At 52.8% G+C, this 20164-nt stretch overlaps 1 protein-coding gene across 2 annotated transcripts in view; it reads left to right on the plus strand.

The window, feature by feature from the left end:
- The window catches only part of ASPSCR1 (ASPSCR1 tether for SLC2A4, UBX domain containing), a 56105-nt gene that overhangs the window by 10427 nt on the left and 25514 nt on the right, over nt 1–20164 (plus strand). For both annotated transcript variants that reach the window (XR_016443770.1, XM_090059502.1), the window contains exons 5-7: nt 10711–10768; nt 11448–11521; nt 12237–12660. Coding sequence is in view for 1 of the 2 variants with exons in the window: in XM_090059502.1 (XP_089915628.1) it covers nt 10711–10768; nt 11448–11521; nt 12237–12660 (556 nt within the window). In the remaining variant the exon portion in view is untranslated. The remainder of the gene's footprint in view (nt 1–10710; nt 10769–11447; nt 11522–12236; nt 12661–20164) is intronic.

A 20164-nucleotide genomic window follows, 5' to 3' on the forward strand; every position in this document is an offset into this window, starting at 1 on the left:
TGGTGTTAAACACCATCAGGTTCTCGTCCGCCCATTTGCTGAGCTTGTCCAGGTCAGCCTGGATCACCCGCCTATCTTCTGGTGTGGATGCTTTGCCCCAAAGTTTGGTGTCATCGGCGAACTTGGCCAGTCCACTCCTGACTCCAATGTCCACATCATTAATGAAGATGTTGAACAGTATGGGTCCAAGGACAGAGCCTTGAGGGACCCCACTGGTCATGGGGCACCACGATGAGTGACTGCCATCAATCACAACCCTCTGGGTCCGACCACGGAGCCAGTTTCCCAGCCAGCGGATCGTGGTGGAGCCAAGGCCACAACTGGGCAGTTTGGCCAAGAGGTGATCATGGGATACCAGATCAAAAGGTTTTTTGAAGTCAAGATATATGACATCAATCTCTTCTCCCTCGTCCAGGTGATAGGTCACCTGGTCATAGAAGGAAATGAGATTGGTCAAACAAGACCTACCTGCAACAAACCCATGCTGGCTATCCCTTAGGATGTTAGCCTGGGCCAGTCCCTCAAGGATGGCCTCCTTAATAAACTTTTCTAAGATCTTCCCCAGGATAGAAGTCAGGCTAATGGGCCTGTAGTTAGCCGGATCCACTCTCCTCCCTTTCTTGAAGATCGGCACCACATTGGCCTTCTTCCAGTCTTCGGGCACTACACCAGAGTGCCAGGAGTTTTCAAAGATCCGTGCCAGGATAGGTGCTCATTTGGGTGGTGCCTATTATTATTATTATTAGGAATTTTTCTTTTCCTCCTTTCTTGATTGACTCAGTGCCCTGAGATTTGCATCCCCAGTGCAGTCAGTTGAATAGGCTGCAGCTCCAGGACAAACAGGAGGGGTCTGAACTGACCCATATCCTATGACTGTTGTCTTCCAGGTGCGTGACCCCCACCCAGAGGAGGTTCAGTCTCATGCTGAGGAGCTGAGACCCAGAGGTGAAATGCTGCTATCATTAATTTCCTCTTTCAGATGAGGAAATACTTGGTGGATGGTGGGGAGCCACCTGTGGGCAGTGACAAATAACCTTTCTGTGGCTTGCTCACACTGACTGGTATTTCCTCAGTGAAAAGGAGTGAGCTTTCTTGTGCAGTTGGTTCCTTTGAAGCACTTTTATTTGCTGTAGGTTAGTGTGATGCTACTAGTGAATGTACGTACAGCTCTTTGAAGACACAAAGTGCGACTGAAGTGCAAACTATGATTAACTTCATAAGATGCAGCTGGCATTTCCTGCCTTCTGGGAGGTGAGCTCAGCCGTTTGGACTGCTCGTTAGATTTGAGCAGCAGCAAAACAGCCATGTATGACTTGGTCACTTAGCGATCAGGGTTAGTGTTCTCCTGCTTGGAGTTGCAGGCCCAGCTGCTTTGTTTGCTCAGCGTACAGCAACTCGCAGTGACTTCAGAATGGATGCCCTGGTAGTTGTGGGTTATTTACCCAGTCACTGGCATTTGCAGAATCCTGCTTGGTCTTTCCATTTGGAGACATTTTCCTGGAGAGCTGTGTTGCTGGAAGTGCGTGAGGCGAAGTCTTCTAAATCCACTGGAATTTCCCCTGGGTCTCCGGTGTCCATCTCGCCTAATTGGGTCTGAAGAAGGTCTGGAAGCTATTGCAGGCAGCTCCTCCTCCTCGGCGTGCTGCAGTCCTTGCACAAGATGTTTACAGGCCCTGTCAGATCACTACATGAGGGAATCTAATCTGTCTGCCGCTCCCCTTCTGAAAAACAGCACATCAAAGACATGACAGTGTGTTTGATGTGTCTGCTTGCCTCACGGAGTGCATGTAATGGATTAGCAGCAGCTGGAGGAGGAGTCTCCTGGCTCCCAACAGTTACACAAAAACAAGTCTCTTGGGAATCTTCGGTTTGTGTCTGCCATGCAGAAGACTGGGTTCGGGCACAGCAGAGCCCTGAGCACCCCACCTGTGACAGTGAAACTGGGGGCTCTGTCCTCCCTCTCTCTCTCACCACTGCCCATCTGGCAGCTTCAGAGAGCGCTCTCGTCCTGCCCCTCTTCATCCCCTGCTCAAAGGCCATAGAAGGCAGGGGACACTATGTTTAGCAAAGGAGCACCCTTCTCAGGTTGAGCAGACAGGGAGCCTTCTCTCGCTTTTTTCTGTGAAGTGCTGCGTCTCATCCTTCCAATAGTGGTGGTCATTATTTCTCTCTCTCTCTCAGAGAACACTTCCTTGCTGGGAGTCATTGTCTCTTGGTGGGGCTTATGTGCCTTTTAGGCCTTCCCTCCCACTCTGATTTCTCTGGCCATGCTGGCTCAGGGCTCCTCCTCACCTTGCAGGCTCTCACACCTGCTTCCCTCCTTGGATAGGGAAGGTAGGAACGTAGCTTTGGACCGTCCCTATCATGGCTTCCGCCTGGGTTTCAGGTGTGCTGGTCTTGCCATGATGCTATCCCTGCATTGGATGGGCTCACCAGGTGACTGCATTGCTTAGTAGAATCCTGTGTTCCTGCAGGAGGCCTCATACACAGGTCCTACATGCAGGCTCAGAAACCCAGCTCTGGTTAGCTCTTCTGCAGGAGTTCATGCAGTCAGCCAGGTTCTAGGGGCTCCAGTAGACACCATCCACATGTCCTCAAGCACCAGCAATTCATGACGAGCTTCTGAAGAGATTGGGTGGTAGCTCCGAGAGTGGCTTGTGAAGATTGCCCCTTGTCCAAAGCTCCTAAAGGAAACTTCTTACCACCATCGCGTTCACAGAAGATCCTTGTAACCTCTGGCTCTGTCAGTGTACACAGACCGTAGCTAAGAAGGCCAGAGACAGAACACCCAGACGCTCCTCTGAATGTCCTCCGCAGAGCAGCTTGGTGGTTCCAGCTTCCATCCCAGTGCTGAAGTCCCCAGCCCAGCTATGCCTGGGTGGGTTGTGAAAGGGCTACTTTGCTTGCTTGGTCCTGCGCCCTGGCACCGTCCCCTCCTTGGCAGCCTGCCCCATCTCCCACGGAGTTCTCTGCACGGCTCTCAGAAGTGATGAGAAGTTTCATAGTTTCTAAGGTCGGAAGGGACCTGAACAGATCATCAAGTCTGACCCCCTGACGTCATGGGGATGTATTGCTAAACCCACTTGATGCCACTCTTGTCCTGGCCCACTTTCTCAAGGTGTGACTCCAGGCCTCCTGAAACCTCCTAAAACACACTGTCCAGCTTCTGTCCCACTGGGAGCCCTTTATTTCCTGGTGAGCTTTCTTCAACCTGCCACAGCCAAATACTAGAGCTCTGGAGACCTTTGGCTTCCTGTGCAGCTCATGGCTGATTGAGCCGTGGACTCTGTTATAGATGCTGTTTGTGACTGTCACCTGACTTCCTCCATTCCCACTGTGCAGGCTTTGCTTCTGCCTGGGACACCATCTGATGAAATGAGCTTCTGTGTGTTTGGTTTCTATAAGGTGCAAATCTAGCTTGCCTTCCACTGGGTGCTGTGAGCCATCAAGGGAATTGCAAGTCCCCACGTGCCTGTCAGGACTGTAATAACAGTGCCACAACTACAAGCTCCCTGTTAAATTTTGGTGCACTTAAATGTGGACTGGCCAGAGGGAGGCGTGGATGAGCTTGGAAGTTGTGTGTGGAGGAGCGTAGGTGAGAATCTGACGCACGGGTGGGAGCGGTTGACAGTGGTAGGAGCTGCTGGGAACTTGACAAGGGCGAACAGAAGAACAGAGCAGATTTGGAGTTGTGAAGACAGACAAGGAGCCTGGGCTGGATGTAGTCTCAGGTGGGCAATGTACTTCTCTGCCCATGTAAGGATCTCTCTGATGGTTCCCCCCCACCTCCCAGGGGCCCGGGCTGGTTGTTAGTGAGTCCCACCTACCATTCAAATGCAGATCTTGCTCCATAGCTTCTTGATGGCCATTCCCTGAAAGGTTAGAGGAGAAGTAGTGCACACTAGCCTTCTGGAAGGGTCCTAAGAGTTTCCACATGCAGGGGCTGGGGAGCAGGCCAGCTGAAGGGCATTGGATCCTCCTGAGCTCAGCAGCAGAATGCAGGTTTATGAAGCAGCTTATCTTTGCCCCTGGTCCTTTGATCATGCTCATTTGAGTGGATGAGCAGGTGGCAGGATTTACCGGCACAGCTGCGAGTGGTGCTTGGGGCTTTCCAACATGATGTGCAAGAACAGGTGGAGTCCTGGGGCCTGATTTGCACCTCTGCTTGGGGTGCTGCCAGCTGCTCCAGGGTCCAGCTAGCCACACCCATAGTGATTGTGGTCATCTCGGAACTGCTGTCCTGGCGCAGAGCGACAGGCTGGCTAGTCCAGCATCTCTGACAGTGGCCAGGACTAGACGCTGTGGACTCACTCTGCAGAAGCCCTAGCCCTAGATAGCTGTACAGTACCTTGTCTCTAATGGGTGGAGGTTGACTTAACCCCTGAAGACCAAGGTTTGACACCCTGGGCAGAACTGCTGGTTGATTATTATGATCTGAAGGTTCTCAACTTCTCTGTAAAAGTCAGATCATGCTTTGGATCATAAGCTCTGGGCCTTGATGGCTCCTCTCACAGTTCAGTCATTTTCCCCACTTTTCTTCAGCCATTTTCACTTCTCCAGCAGAGTCCTTGTCTGCGCCATCTGTTCTTCCCCTCTTCTGTCATCTCACTTTCTGAAGTGTCCTTCCATCTGAGAGCATGTCTGTCACAGTGCTTCCTTCTCACCTGGCCTCTTTGGGAGCTGTGCTAGACAGCGGCAATGCATTACTCTCTGTTCTGAGCAAGGTCTGAACCTTGGGTTCGTCCAAGTCTCTGTGTTGGGCTCCCAGGTCCCTGTTGGCCCCTTGGCAGAATTATGTGGGATTTTCTGTTGTTTCTTGGTGATGAATGAAGAAGGATCTGGTGGAAGATCCTTCATCTTTGGAGATCTGTGGTCTGAGCACAGGTATTTAAAGGCCTAGTTTCTGTGGGTGTACATGTAATGCCAGAGGGTATACCTGTAATTGCTACATCAGCAGGACCCTCGGGGGGACTGCTCTGAGAACCTGACATGCTTTCTAGCAAATCTCCAAGCTCTGAGATGAATGGGTACTTCCAGGACAGCTGAAGTATTTGACCGTGCTTTGCCCTATTGCTATTAATGTCTGATAAACACACAGTGGGGTTTTCTTCCCTGCTGGTCACTTCTGTGCAGAGGTGAAAATCTCAGTACCCAGCCTACCTACCTGAGTGTTGTGCTCCAGGAGACTGGTGCACAACCCCAGCAATCGCTGGCCGGCCCATTGCTTCTTGGTACAGTTATCCACAAAGTGATGGGAGCCAAGTTCCAGAAGCCTCCATCTGCAGTGTCAGTTTTGGTTTCAGACCAGGCTGCAGATCAGGAAGTCTGGATGTCTCCAGTGGAGGCCTTGCAAGCTGTGTGCAGATAGTGCTGTGTCATGCTGCAGCCTTCAGTGCCAATTGGAGTCTGCTACTAGAGAGGGAGAGAATTTGCACAACCTCAACAGGAGAACGATGCATGGCATTGGCTGGAAAGGAGAAGCACAGGGCATCTGTCGGCTTGTTAGCTTTTGCTTAGGATTGGGTTCAGGTTGCTTGCTGAAAGTGGCAGTCTCCTGTGGCTGTGCTGCCCACTCCTGCTATTAACGAGATTGATGGCCACCGTGGTACGGGCTGGTTTGTTTCACCTCTGCATGGACAAAAACCAGTGCCCCCTTCTCTTTCCCTCATGGCTCATGCTGCTTTCCCAGCACAGATTAATGACTGGAGCTGGACAAAGGAGGCAGCAGGAGCCTTGCTCCCAGATGCAGACAATTTGCACCTGCCCTGCACACAGGAGAGGGAACACCTGCTCCTCCTTACTTCTGCATTTCTGTTTAGCACTTAGACACCACACTGGTAAGTGCTTTGGAGGCTGTGGTTACATGGACCCTTCTGCAGGTACAGTGCAGGTAATTGTTACTGTGGAAGGTGTCTTTTTATTATAACGTTTTTCCAAAACATTTAATTCACAAACACACAGATTGAAACTATTTCAGGCTGATGGTGTCCTGAGGGATTTGGTATCGTCTCCTTTGGGGTCAGTAAGTGAAGACACAGATATGCATGAATGTTTGTACAACCCTTTAATTAAGTCAACTGCAAAGACCTGCTGGAGTTAATAGCTAGCACTGGGGTATCGGCTGGAGTCAGCAGTGTGCGGAGCACGGAGTGACAAGTTGGCTTCAGAGGCTGGCTGCTACCTCCCTTCTCAGAGGCCTCTGGAGCCGCGCTGTGAAGGATCCCTTTACTCGGCTGTCAGGTGGATTTCATTAGTGGACTTGCAGAAAGGCATTTTTTGTAAAAGTAGCAGGTGACGCATGATTGTTCCCTGCTGGGGTGAGGCCGCAGAGAGAGCCAGCCCTCATGGAGACCAGAGCTCGCAGGGTACTGGGATCAATGCAGTCTACATGATGAGGAATTTCAGCTGTTTCACTTTTGCCAGTGAAGCAGCTGTTGGAGTGCAGATGGCATGTCTCCACTGGCGGGGCAGGCTGCTATGTTTTACCCAGGGTCCTCTGTTAAATAGTGATATAAACCGCAGTGGCACGTGGGGCTTCGAAGGTGGAAGATGTTAGCAGTAAATGGTGAAAGCTTCAGTATCAGTGGCCATTTACAAATTCATGGGGTGAGGGGAGGGCAGCAAGAAATTGGACATGCTCTGTTTACCAGGGCACCCCTAGGAATAACCAGGAACAATGGCCACAAACTGACAGAGGGCGGATTTAGGTTGGACATCAGGAAGAACTTCTTCACAGTAAGGCTTGCCAGAATCTGGAATGGGCTTCCAAGGGAGGTGGTGCTCTCCCCTACTCTGGGGGTCTTTAAGAGGAGACTGGACAAGCACCTGGCTGGGCTCAAATGACCCCAGTGTTCTTTCCTGCCCAGGGCAGGGTGTCAGACTCCATGATCTGTTGAGGTCCCTTCTGACCCTAACAACTGTGAAACAAAGGGGTATTGGCCTGATCCCTACCCAGCGTGTTGCAACCTGAGGAGCAGCTTTCTGACCTCTGCTCCTGGTGTCACAACTTACTACCTGCTGGGTTGTCCTGAACGTTCGGAATCTTCCAAAAACTCTAAACTGAGCAAAAGCTTCTGGCCATCTAGTCGTTGCTGTTTCTAGCCAGCGCCTTCTCCACGCCTGGGCTCGAGGGGAGTCAGCTTTGTCTGTGGATGTTGGGACACGGGCACTGAAGTCAGGTACCACTTCAGAGCAGGTGGAAGCACTGTGTCGAGGTGACATATAGCAGCCAGCCACTTCCCTGGACTAGAGGAAAGAACTGTGAACTAATTCTGGGTCCCAAACCTGGATCACTTAGCCCAGGTCCATGCGGCAGAGTCTCTCTCAGTGAGGACTGAGGTTGAGTCACCTCCGTTACCAGTAGTCAACACCAGCAATACTTCTGTCTTGGCATAACACTGAGACTCATGAGACTGGACCCAGTATTGGTACCGGAGCCTAATGGTGCTTGCAGATCTGTTGCTGACTTCCTGACACCAGCATGCGCCCTTCTTACCGAGGGCAGCACAGCGCTGCCTACTGCCCCTCTGCTCGTTTCCCCCTCTGCAGGCGTGCACCACTGCCCCCTGATTCCCACCCAGGCATTTCTAGATAAGGAAATGCCATGTCCTGTAGTGTTTGCTGGTCCACAGGGATGCCCAAGGTTCTTGCTACCAACGATTTTCCTCTTGAAGGACCAGACCTTTTCAGGTCTTGTATGGATGAGTCTTTACACAGCTGATTGGGCTGTAGGGCCACATTAAGGCCTCTGAAGATCTGTACATCCGTCATCAGGGGGAAGAATGTTTCGGTTTTCGGGCCTGTTCAGGTGGGAAATATCCACCTGTCAGCAGCAGAGACTGTTGACTATAGTACTAACTTAGTGCTGCTGTTCATAGTTTCATAGTTTCTAGGGTTGGAAGGGACCTGAGGAGATCATCTAGTCCAACCCCCTGCCATGGCAGGAAAGAGTACTGGGGTCAAACGACCCCAGCAAGATGTTCATCTAACCTCCTCTTAAACACCCCCAGGGCAGGAGCCAGCACCACTTCTCTTGGAAGCTGGTTCCAGACCCTAGCTGCCCTGACCGTGAAGTCGCCTCCTGATATCTAACCTAAACCTACCCTCTGCCAGCTTGTGACCGTTATTCCTGGTCCCTCCTGGCAGTGCACGGGGGAACAGGGACTCCCCCAGTGCCTGCTGGTCCCCCCTGACTAGTTTATAACAGGCCACAAGATCCCCCTCAGCCTTCTCTTGTGGAGGCTGAACAGGTTCCGGTCCCGTCGCCTCTCCTCGTAGGGCCTGCCCTGCTGCCCCTGACCATGCGAGTGGCCCTCCTCTGGACCCTCTCCATGCTGTCGACTTCCCTCTTGAAGTGCGGTGCCCAGAACTGGACGCAGTACTCTAGCTGCGGCCTGACCAGTGCCGCATAGAGGGGGCGGATCACTTCCCTGGACCTGCTCGAGATGCATCTGTGGATGCAGGACAAGGTGCGGTCGGCCTTCCTGACTGCCTCCCCACCCTGCCGGCCCATGTTCATCTTGGAGTCAATGATGACTCCAAGATCCTTTTCCGCCTCCGTGCTAACAAGAGGGGAGTTCCCCAACCTGTAGGTATGGTGCCGGTTGTTCCTCCCCAGATGCATCACTTTGCACTTGTCTGTGTTGAATCCCATCCTATTCTCGTCCGCCCACCCTTGTAACCTGTCTAGGTCTGATTGTAGCCTGTTGCATCCTTCCAGTGTGCCCACGTCCCCCCAACATCTTAGTGTCATCGGCAAATTTGAACAGGGTGCTTTTTACCCCCTCGTCCAAATCACTGATGAAGATGTTGAACAGCGCAGGCCCGAGGACCGAGCCCTGCAGAACCCCACTGCCCGCGTCCTTCCAGGTTGAGAAGGACCCATCTACTACCACCCTCTGGGTGCGGCCCTCCAGCCAATTGGCGACCCAGTTGACTGTGTGGGTGTCTACACCACAGCCCCCCAGTTTCTTAATGAGAACAGGGTGAGAGACAGTGTCAAAGGCCTTCCAGAAGTCCAGGAAGACGATGTCCACTGCTACCCCTGCGTCTAACGATCTGCTGATCTGATCGTAAAAGGCCACCAGGTTGGTCTGACAGGACCTGCCACTGATGAACCCATGTTGCTTGCCCCTAAGCATGCAGTCCCCTGTTGGCCCCTCCTGGTTGTGTGCCAGCATAATTTTCTCGAACAGCTTGCCTAGGATCGAGGTAAGACTAACTGGCCTATAGTTTCCTGGGTCCTCCTTCCTGCCCTTCTTGAAGATGGGAACCTGTTCACATGAGTTTTCCTTCCTCCTCTGTCTCTATTGACAACCAGCATCATGTCCCAAACGGCAGGCATAACAGCCAGGCTGAGCTCTTCCCCAGTTGTGATTGGTGCCTGTGCTGTATATCTCAAGCCTGAACTGAGATTACTGGGACTTCACCATTCAAAATGGAATTCTCTCAGGCTCCCGTGGTAGTTATCCCTGTACATCGTGACCATGGGAGGTTCGTATAAATCCAATCCTTGCCCCTTTCCCCATCCGTCTTTGGAGACTGATCTCATGAGAAGCATCTGACCAGCTAGGAGTCCCAGGCGTCCCTTGGCTGTATCTGTTCCACTGCTTCCTTATTCCTGTAAAGAGAGTAGGGTATATTCTCTACGGGGTCTAGGATGACTAAACAAATTAATCAGCTGAAATTCAGAAGTGTGACACTATCATCCATCACCCCTCTTCTCAGCTCCAGCCTGGTTTGTGACCCAGGAGCTCCAGACACTTATTTCTGCATTGACCTCTGGAGTCCTTGGACAACATTTACCATTCAGTAGTAGCTAGGCATTCCTGCTGACAAGGATCACCCTTCAGCCTACCTGCAGCCCCTGCAGTATTTATGAGATGCTTGGCAACAGTGGCTGTTGTGCTTTGTGCCTGGGCCAGGGAGACTTGAAGTTAAATTTCCACTTCTTAGATATTTAGACTGAAAGTTTTTGTTTCTTGAGAGGGAGAGAGCAGCATCTTCACTCGACTTTCTCTACCACCAAACACCTCTGTTCCGTCCTTGAATCTGCACTCTCCTTTTCTGCATCTCCTGTGCTGGCTGCTCTCCCTGTATGTGCCCTGTCTCACTGAACTTCTAGCCCCGTCTTCATCTCATGCCTTGCAGCTGCCTTTTATGAGGCTTGGTTTGGTGTTTGCTCTGTCAGATGCAAAAACTGCTGCCATATCCATTGTGCATGACTTTGCATCATCACCATTGTGCTCAGATTAGTAGTGTAGCTGAATCAGAGTAACGTCTAGCAGGGGACTCTGTTCCACCAGATGCTAGAAGAAACAGCCCCTGCCCCAAACGCAATCCAGTCTACATTGTAACGGAGAAGCGAAGCTAGATGGTGGGTGGAATAAAGAAAGTACTATTCCATATTTAAAGGTGGGGCGTTGAGGCACAGGGCATGAGTTGTCCGAGTGATCTAGGAAACTCATGTCAGAATCCAGCTGAACCATTAGCTCTCTTCTGCCTCTGACGGGATAATTGGCATGTTTAGCCAAAGGTTTACCTCTGCACAGTGCTCTCACTTGGGCTTGTGAAGCTGCTCTGGATTTACACTGGTGTGCCTGAGAATGGAGAGTGGCCTGCTAGGTTTACTTGGTGCTGTCCCTCTCCACGGGACGGTCTGTGGGGCGGTGGCTGGAGTGATGGCTGCACTTTCTTTCCCTTTCCTTGCAGGGAGTTTGTGGAACGGCCCCGTGACTCTTTCCCAGTCTGTATTTACATGCGAGATGAGGTAAGTCACCAGCTCCCTCCCTCTGTTCTTGAAAATAAGGAAAGCCCAGCACTACTTTCCAACCTGGAAAATGTTTTCTCCCAGAGCTTTTTTGAACAGGGAAGTTGAAGAGCTTTGGTCTTTTCAAAGCCTGACGTGTTTGTATGGAAAAAAGCTCTGTTGGAACATAACCCAGGGCTGCTCAGACCTCTGAGCCCATAAAATGCTCTCAATGACCTGCTTGTGTTTTTCTCGACTTCTTCTGAAACCCGAGAGTCAAAACAGTGGTTTCATTTTAATAAATATTTGCTTTCCGCCAAGTTTTGATTTCCTTGCATTAGCTTTTCTGTTTAATATGTTGTGTGTGAGCAGAGTGGGGCCCACTCTCCTGAGATGGCCCCAGTGTTTCCTGCTGACCTCTGGGAGCGGGTCAAGGACGGGGTAGAGGCTGGGACCTGCAGTCTCTGCGGGGATTGCTGCCACTGGTGTTCCCTCTGGGGTGGAAGTGTCCCTGGCTGAGCAGTTCTGAGACGTGCTCCTGTCCCATGTGCAGCTGTCTAGGAAGTGGCAGCACCCTGAGCTCTGCCTTCAGCATGGGTGCCACGTGCTGGCCTGAGGCTGCCGGCATGGGCCCTGCTGGTTGACTTTTTGGCTGGCAAACAGGTACCCTAAACCTGTGCCCCCCTCATTCCCTTTGCAGATAGCAGGGAGGGATGCCCTGGAGAAGACAACACTGAAACTGCTTGGCCTGACTGGAGGCAGCGCCATTATCAGGTTGGGAGGAGTGAGATGCATTTCCAGCTTGGGCACTTCCCCTTTCTTCCCTCTATTTTTCACTCTAGTGGTAAATTTGTTTTGTTTCAAGGATGAAAAAAATGCATTAAAAGTTCAAAGAGAAAACCATCGCGGCACTCAGTAATTATTGTATTTCCCTGTTTATCTGAAACTGCTTCCCAGATGTGCTTCCCGCAGCTGCAGATGCTGGCACTGACCAGTTGTGTTGTGCAGATTAAAGGGGCTTGCATAGATTGGCTTTTTTTTCCCTTGAGTGAATCGGATAATTCCAAGCCTAAGTCCCTCTGAGGGTAGGACAAATCCTGCCATTGTACCTTCCCTGCCTTGTATGGCACGAATGTTCAGCTCCCAGGCCCTGCAGTGCCTCCTGGCTGGGGTGAGGGGTGTCCATCTATCTGATTTACTAGCCCTGCTCAGTCTGTGGGAGGTTGGGTGTGTTCCAGGGCTGACTGCTGCCCTTTTCCCCAAAAAGGAGACTTTCTCCGTGGAGTGGGGGCTGTTCACAGGCCTTTCAGACTTCAGAGTAACTAGGACTGTTTTTTTTTGCCTGTCCTTAAGAAGCAGCTCATGGGTGTTGGGGTTCTTTGTGCTCTGCAGTCCCTCTGTGTGGGGTATGGTGGGAACAGGGCTGGCTGGCCAGGCTCTCAGCGTCAGTGATAGTGCTTTCATTCCTTCCGTTGGCATCTCCTTTCAGGGTTGTCATGAAGAAGCACAGTTCATCTGGCCAGGAGGAGGCTGTGGACACTGCAGCCCAAGCGAATGAGCCTCCACAGAGGTCAGTCTGCACCGAAGGAGCTGTGGATCTGTCTTTACTTCAAACAAACACTTTCCCAAAGGACTTGGACCACAGAGATGTGTCTGCCTCCTTAAAGAGCTGTACAGATGAGCAGCCCGATGCCTTGGCCAGCTCAGGGGGACTGCAGGCTGCCACAGCACCTGTCCCCTTCGTTCCTTTCTCTGGAGGTGGGCAGTGTCTTGGAGAGTCTCCTGCAGCTGCAGCAGTTCCAGTGTCAGACATGCCATCCTCAAAGCTGCCAGTGTCTCTTTGTAGTCCTGGAGGCCCTTCTAAGCCAAAAAAGACCAAGACTAGCCAGGGACAGCCAAAGGAGCATGAGCAGGTAAGGGGAGTTTTGTTTGCGTGGGGTGTCAGGTCCTGGTTAGGAGTGCGTTTCTCGCATCTTGCTTTGCAGTAAACAGGTCTTTTGCAAAGAGAGACTTGGCAGTGCCCAGCGTTGTCTGTCCTATAACATGAGCATTGAGTTGTGGCCTTTGAAGAGGAAGAAATTGTTTTAGCTAGGAGTGCTGCCCTCTGGGATGGGTGACTGATACTGCAGAAGGAGGTGAGCAGTGGGGATTTAGACTTTGCTTCCAGCCCTGAGCTGGTCTGGGCTTTGAGTGGTGTGGTGTCTGTTGAGCTAGCTGCTTGGAGGGAAGGACACGGCCTGGTGAGGAGTGCACCCTACGAGAACTGGATGTTGTGGCAGGTTCCATATAAGCCACAGCCCAAATGCCTGACAGGGCCAGATGCAGTCATCAAATGGCTTTTATCCATAGATTTCATAGACATTAGGGCTGGAAGGGACCTCGGGAGATCATCGAGTCCAGCCCCCTGCCCAAAGGGCAGGAAGTCAGCTGGGGTCATAGGATCCCAGCAAGATAAGCATCCAATTTACTCTTGAAGGTGTTCAATGTAGGTGCTTGAACCACCTCCGCTGGCAGACTGTTCCAGACCTTGGGGGCTCGGACCGTAAAGAAATTCTTCCTTATGTCCAGCCTGAAATGGTCTTGCAGGAGTTTGTAACCGTTCGACCTCGTCATCCCTTGGTACGCTCTGGTGAACAGACGTTCCCCCAGATCCTGGTGGTCACCCCTGATAAACTTATAGGTGGCCATCAGATCACCCCTGAGCCTGCGCTTTTCCAGGCTAAAGAGTCCCATGGCTCTCAGCCTGTCATCGTAAGATCTGTTTTCCTGACCTCTGATCATGCGCGTGGCTCTCCTCTGGACTCTCTCAAGCTTCTCTGCATCCTTTTTGAATTGTGGAGCCCAAAACTGGACGCAGCACTCCAGCTGCGGCCTCACCAAGGCTGAGTACAAGGGGAGAATGACGTCCCGGGATTTGCTTGAGACGCATCTATGGATGCACGCCGGTGTTTTGGTCGCTTTACTAGCCGCAGCATCGCATTGCAGGCTCATGTTCATCTTGTGGTCAATGATGACCCCCAAGTCTCTTTCTTCTGTAGTGCTAGCCAGCATAGCACTGCCGAGCTTTTAAGGGTGCTGCAGGTTTTTCCTCCCAAGGTGGAGAACCTTGCATTTTTCGGTGTTAAAACACCATCAGGTTCTCGTCTGCCCATTTGCTGAGCTTGTCCAGGTCAGCCTGGATCACCCGCCTATCTTCTGGTGTGGATGCTTTGCCCCAAAGTTTGGTGTCATCGGCGAACTTGGCCAGTCCACTCCTGACTCCAATGTCCACATCGTTAATGAAGATGTTGAACAGTATGGGTCCCAGGACAGATCCTTGAGGGACCCCACTGGTCACAGGGCACCATGATGAGTGACTGGCATCAATCACAACACTCTGGGTCTGACCACGAAGCCAATTTCCTAGCCAGCGGATCGTGGTGGAGCCAAGGCCACAACTGGGCAGTTTGGCCAAGAGGTGATCATGGGATACCAGATTAAAAGCTTTTTTGAAGTCAAGATATATGACATCAATCTCTTCTCCCTCGTCCAGGTGATGGGTCACCTGGTCATAGAAGGAAATGAGATTGGTCAAACAAGACCTACCCGCAACAAACCCGTGCTGGCTATCCCTTAGGATGTTAGCCTGGGCCAGTCCCTCAAGGATGGCTTCCTTAATAAACTTTTCTAAGATCTTCCCCAGGATAGAAGTCAGGCTAATGGGCCTGTAGTTAGCCAGATCCACTCTCCTCCCTTTCTTGAAGATCGGCACCACATTGGCCTTCTTCCAGTCTCTGGGCACTACACCAGAGCGCCAGGAGCTCTCGAAGACCCGTGCCAGGGGCTGGGCTATGAGGCTCGCCAGCTCCTTGAGTACCCTGGGGTGCAGGTTGTCAGGGCCAGCTGACTTGAAGGTATCCAGCTTCTCAAGATGTTCCTTCATGAGGTCAGCATTGATGGAGGGTAGGGGATCCCCCTCACCCAGATTTCCCTGTCCCATAGCAGGCATGGGCATCCCGTGTGACTGATGAAAGACTGACGCAAAGTACCTATTTAATAGGTTGGCTTTTTCCTGGGCGTCAGTTGTGAGTTGCCCCATCTGGTTTAGCAGGGGTCCAACATTGCCCTTGCTTTTCCTCCAGCTCCCCACATATCTGAAAAAGGACTTTTTGTTGTCCTTGATGCCTGAAGCTAGTTGGAGTTCAGTTGCAGCCTTGGCTTTCCTGGTTTGCTCTCTGCAGGACCGGACCAGCGCGGAGTAATCCTCCTTGGAGGTGAATCCCGTCCTCCATCCTTTGTAGGCTTTCCTTTTTAGCCACAGTAGGTCCGCTAGGTCTCTGGAGAGCCAGGGGGGCTGCTGTGCCTTCTTGCTGCCTTTCCTCCGTGTTGGAATAGATTTAGCTTGTGCACTGAGGATCGCTTCCTTGAGAAGCAACCACTCTTCTTGAACTCCCATCTCCCTGGGGTCATGGTCCCTGAGGGCCTGACCGACTAGCCTCTTGAGCTTATCAAAGTCGGCTTTTCTGAAGTCAAGGACTTCTGTGTTGCTGACTGACTTGCCAGCTTTGCGGCGGATGGTGAAGGTGATCAGCTCGTGGTCGCTGTCGCCCAAGTTCCCATCAATCACTAGGCCGCCAATTAGGTCGTCCCCCGTAGCCAGTACCAGGTCAAGCAGCACTTTGCCTCTCGTTGGCCCATAGACTTCTTGAGTCAGGTAGAGGTCATCCACGCACGAGAGAAAGCTTTGCGCCCGCTCAGGTTTAGCTGAGTGATCTTCCCATGAGGTGTCCGGGTAATTGAAGTCACCCATGAACACCCTATGGACAAAGAGCTGAGACTTCTTTTGCTGCTTGCTTTGTGGTTCTACAAGGGTGAGGCAGGATTTCTGGGTCCAGGTTTGTGTGTTCAAATCTGGTGTGGGTGCTCATGCGGCTCACTTACCTTTGGCATAGTCAGGCTGGTTCCACTGTTGCAAGGTTTGAGAAGAAGTTCTTGGGCTCTGTTCAGCCTGACAGGAGCCCCGTCCATGGGAGGTGTTTCGCTTGCAGTCTGTGCTGGGATAGTGTCCTGTCCTGAAGCACTGCAGCCTGACCCACGGGCACCTGTCTGTGGGAACCCAGATGTCTCTGCGCCACCCAGATCTTGGTGGAGTCTGGTGGCTGTTTCTAGCCCTAAAATTCTCAGCTGTGCTTCTCTGGCTGCAGTCTTCCCCAAGCCTTGCAAACCTAGAGCTCTGCAATCCAGCTTCCTGTCCCCAAACCAGCACCTGCCCCCTTCCCTCCCTTAACCCCGCCCCCCCCCCCGCTATACACACACACTTCTCCCCAGCTCCCTACTTGCACATACACCATCCCTCAGAGCTCCCTTTGGCTCTGGCTTCTGGTTGCCCAGTGGGCAGTGTGGTAGAAAGCAGGAATGGTAGCATTTGCCTTGCAGAGGAGTTCCTGACCCACCAGCCTGTGTGCTCCATAGAGTTATGAAGAAGAAAAGCAGAGTCCCCAGACATAGGCCCAGCCAGGACCCACCTGTGTCTGTGTGTTCAGGCCAGGCAGGGCCCCTCTGGGTTCTTCCTCTCTGCCCAGTCTACTATCACGAAAGACAGCTGTCTCTTCTGTGCCCCTACTTAGCCATCTGCCTGGGCTGATGAACTGCAGGTCCCTCCATTGTTCATTGTTTTTTGGCTTGGGCCAGCAGTTGGGACCATTGCAGCCTGGTGGGGCCCATCTGAATGCAACAGTGGCATGCCTGGGGCAGGGGCAGATCTGCTCTGTACATAGCAGGACTTGGAGGTTCCTATGCCAACAGGGAGCAGACAAAAAGTTGAGACATGTCCCCACCTTGCCCTTTGTCACAGAGGCCCTGTCTGCACTGGCCTGGCTCTGTGGCATGCTGCCAGAGCACAAGCACACCTGCGTGTCTTGAAGCAGCTCTTGTGCAGCCTGTGAGCTGCCAGAGCAGAAGGCAGCGTCAGCTGCAGGAGGAACCATTACAGCTGGCTGCAGGCAAGGGTTATCTGCATGTAGGTTTACATCTGGACTGTCCCCATTTCTGCTGGTTCCTACAGCTTGGAAGCAGAGGCTAGACCTGGAGGTCTGGAGAAGCAGCAGAGCAGTGCTTTTCCAGCTCAGTCATGAATATTCATGTACATTCCAGAGTGGCTGCTCCCTTCTGAACTTTGGCTTCAGACCCCTTGGAGAAGGGGCTGACAGCACATTTTCTGCTTACCTAGGAACAATTGCTTGCTCTGGCTGCTGCCCGATCTGGAGAGAGGTGGGTGTGAAGGGGACTCTGCTCCTTTGCTGCAGGCCTGCACTAGCTCATCTCTATAGGCATGACCTGTTCTCTTGCCTGTGGTGGGGATGCTGTTCTCCTGCCCAGCAGAGCTGGGTGTGCACCCTATGACTCTGTGCATGGGGGCTCTGGTTTACCCCGAGGTTCCTTACGGCTCTAACAGGACTTCAGTGTGGTGCAGCCCTGTGCCTCTGGACTCAGTCTCCCCTCCCAGCTCTTGAGACCTGCCTTGGCTTCTGCCGGCTCCATCCTGTCCGAGGGTCTCTGCCCTCGTGTGAAACGTGGGTGATCCTGACTGCCACTTTGATCTCTGCTTTTGCTGCTGATTGATGGCATGGTGCTGCCTCCTGTTCCTGCCACTCCCTGCTCCCCCACTCCCGCAGCAGCGCCAGAGCCAGGCTGGCCACATGGCATCTGCTTTTTGTCCCTCTTCAGTCCTGAGGAAAAAACCCAAAACAAAACAAAGTATTTTTAAACATCAAAGGTCCATTTTCAAGTGAAGGAATCTTCCCATTAACGTTGTGCCTGTGTGTGGTTTTTGGATTTGAAGAAAGGCTGGATAAAATCTGTGCTGCGTCCCTTCGTTTCTGTGCTGAGCGTGGCTTGCAGACCCGCTGCATGCTGATTTGTATGTCAGAACATTAGTTACTGGAAGGTGTCTTTGCTCTGAATTGCCCTAGAGAGGGGTGCTAGCTGCCTCGGAGAGGAGCAGGGTTGGGCCACCCTGCTTTGAAGTCAGTGGCAGCTTTTCAAGCCTCCCATCTCCTCCAGTTTTCGGGACTGGAGCAGTGATTTCCAGTAGAACTGGGCTGCTGTTGATGTTGGGTTGTCTTGTATGGGTGAGAGTGGCCAAATGCACTGCAGGCCTGCGAGAGGGCTCTGGCATCCTGGCCTACGGGGTACCTGAGAGCTCAACCCTGAGCAGCAGAAATAGAGAACTTGAAAGAGCTGGTGTTCTTGGGGCATGAAGATCCCTAGTTAGCAGGACTGCGCCTTTTGCCCTCGGCTGCCCAGCGGTTGTTGTCAGGGGCAGGTGATTGGGAAAGGTACAATTCCCACCCCCCTTAAATTATCTGACTGGAGGTAGGAGCCGTCTGGCAACTGTCGATTAATGTTGATGGAGACTGTCCCTTGCCCTGCCTCCCTATGCAGAGCTCCCTGGACCTGGAGTGGAGGGATAGCATGGCTGGTGGGAGTGGGCATAGCTGGCTGCCACTTCTTTCTGAGCAGGCCTGGGGTGTCCCTTGCAGCCTGTGGGGATGGAGCCTGCCTGTTTCTGGATGAGGTGCCTTGCGGGGAGGTTCTGTCCGGAGCACAAGCTTTTAGAAGACGAGCTTTCAGGCCTCCTAATGAGAGACTCATTTATGCTATTTAAGACGCTCTCCAGGTAAGTGGGTGATGTGCATATGGGAAGAGGAGCTGGCTGAGACACTCAGGCCGTGCAGTAGGGGAATTAGTCTCCCCCTGAGGTGATCCCAGATGTAGACCAGGGTGCTGGGTATGAGGGCGGCAGGCAGCTGCTCTGCTGTGGGTCAAGGGACACAAGTAAAAATCCAGGGGGGCTGTGCAGCTGCTGGAAGGGGAGGCATTGTCATGCCATGGCCACGGTGCCCCCTCAGTGATGTGCCATGTGGTGCCTGCAGGTGCGAGCACATCCCCGTTGGGCAGCCAGGATCCAGCTGCTGTATGCTCTTCCAGGCACTAGCTCAGCAGCGCAGGTCTAGCTACATGTGTCTGCAATTCAGGGCAGACTCACTGCTGTCAGGACGAGATAGTGCTCTCAGCTGTACTCGTGCCTGACCAGTGCAGAGGCACAGGCTGTACTGGGGCTGCTGCCATCATGGGTGCCTGGAAAGTGTCAGGGCAGGTGTGTGGCGGGACGAAGGATGTAACAGTGTGAGCCTTTGCCCCGTGGAGAATGAGGGGTTTGCTATTCTGACTGGCTGGTGGAGGCCTTTGGGGTGAGAAGGGCACTGGCCTTGTGAACAGTGGGGTGGGGGCCTCGGGCTGCCTTCTGGAAGGTGCAGCTCCCCATGGGAGCATGGAAGAGCAGCGCTGCTGAGCTGTGCTGACTGCTGGCTTGTGGCTACAGGCTCCTAGCTGGTTTCTGGGGGGATCCACCTGTCTCTGCTGCTAGCCTGGGTGCCTGAGCTGGCAGCCTCAGTGCCACATGAGGAGCTGCCAGCAAGAGGACCTGGAGTTCTTGTTCATGTCCAGAGCTGTCGGCTGCAGGGCCTGTCTGTCCCCTCTGCTTTCTTCTGAGGGGTGGCTGTCCTTGCATGGTTGGATCTGCAGGGCGTGCTTGGAGAGGGTTGTTCAGGGCAGTGAAGTGTAACTCTGAGACGTCCCACTGCACGGGGAAGCATGTCTAAGTGCAAGGGAGCCCTGAATGTGGAGGAGAGGCCTGACTCGGAGGAGGTCCAAGCCAGACCCTTTCTGACCTTGCGGCATCACCTGCCTCTGTGTGGCTGGGCCAGGAGGCCAATGTGCAAAAGACTCATGGCCAAGGGCTGTTGGCAGCTCGGGGGCACTCCATATGCTCCCCGCCCAGAGACACTGCTGCTCTGGGCACTCCTCCTCCCCCTGCCCAGGGAAAGCTGCAATCAGGCGCCTTCACCCTCTAGTTAGAGCCGACTCCACTCAACTTTCTAAAAGTAGCCGAGGGTCCCACCCACACAACCTCGCTCTTTTAATTTCTCAAATTACCCTTTGGTGCCCACAAATAGAGCCAACCTTGCCTTGTAATTTGTGTTGTCTTTGCTGACAATTGAGAGCGACTCGCTCTGTTCCCAGGGGGCCTGTGCATGGGGGGGAGGGCAGAGCGGAAGGGGCCAGAAGCAGGGGAGCCCTTGTAGGGATGTGCAGGAATATGTCTGGCTGGGAGGCAGATGGGAGGCTGGGAAGGTGAGAGGGAGATGCTAGGGGACACATCACTAGGATGCTTGGTCCATGGGGCCTTGGGTTAGGCCAGGCAGGCAGCTGGCTGTGAAGGGCTCCAGGCTCCAGAGCTGCATGTTAACAGGGAAGTTCACGTTCTGCCAACCCCTGCCCAGTGTGTGCTGGGGCTCATTACACCTTCTTTGGCCTAGTTTCAAATTCACATGTTCTCCATGGCTTCTAGGTCTTAGCAGGTTGCATGTGTGGGTG

This window comes from Crocodylus siamensis, chromosome 8 (genome assembly GCF_052110815.1).
Source record: "Crocodylus siamensis isolate JL-2025a chromosome 8, ASM5211081v1, whole genome shotgun sequence".
In the NCBI taxonomy this organism is placed as follows: Eukaryota; Metazoa; Chordata; order Crocodylia; family Crocodylidae; genus Crocodylus; species Crocodylus siamensis.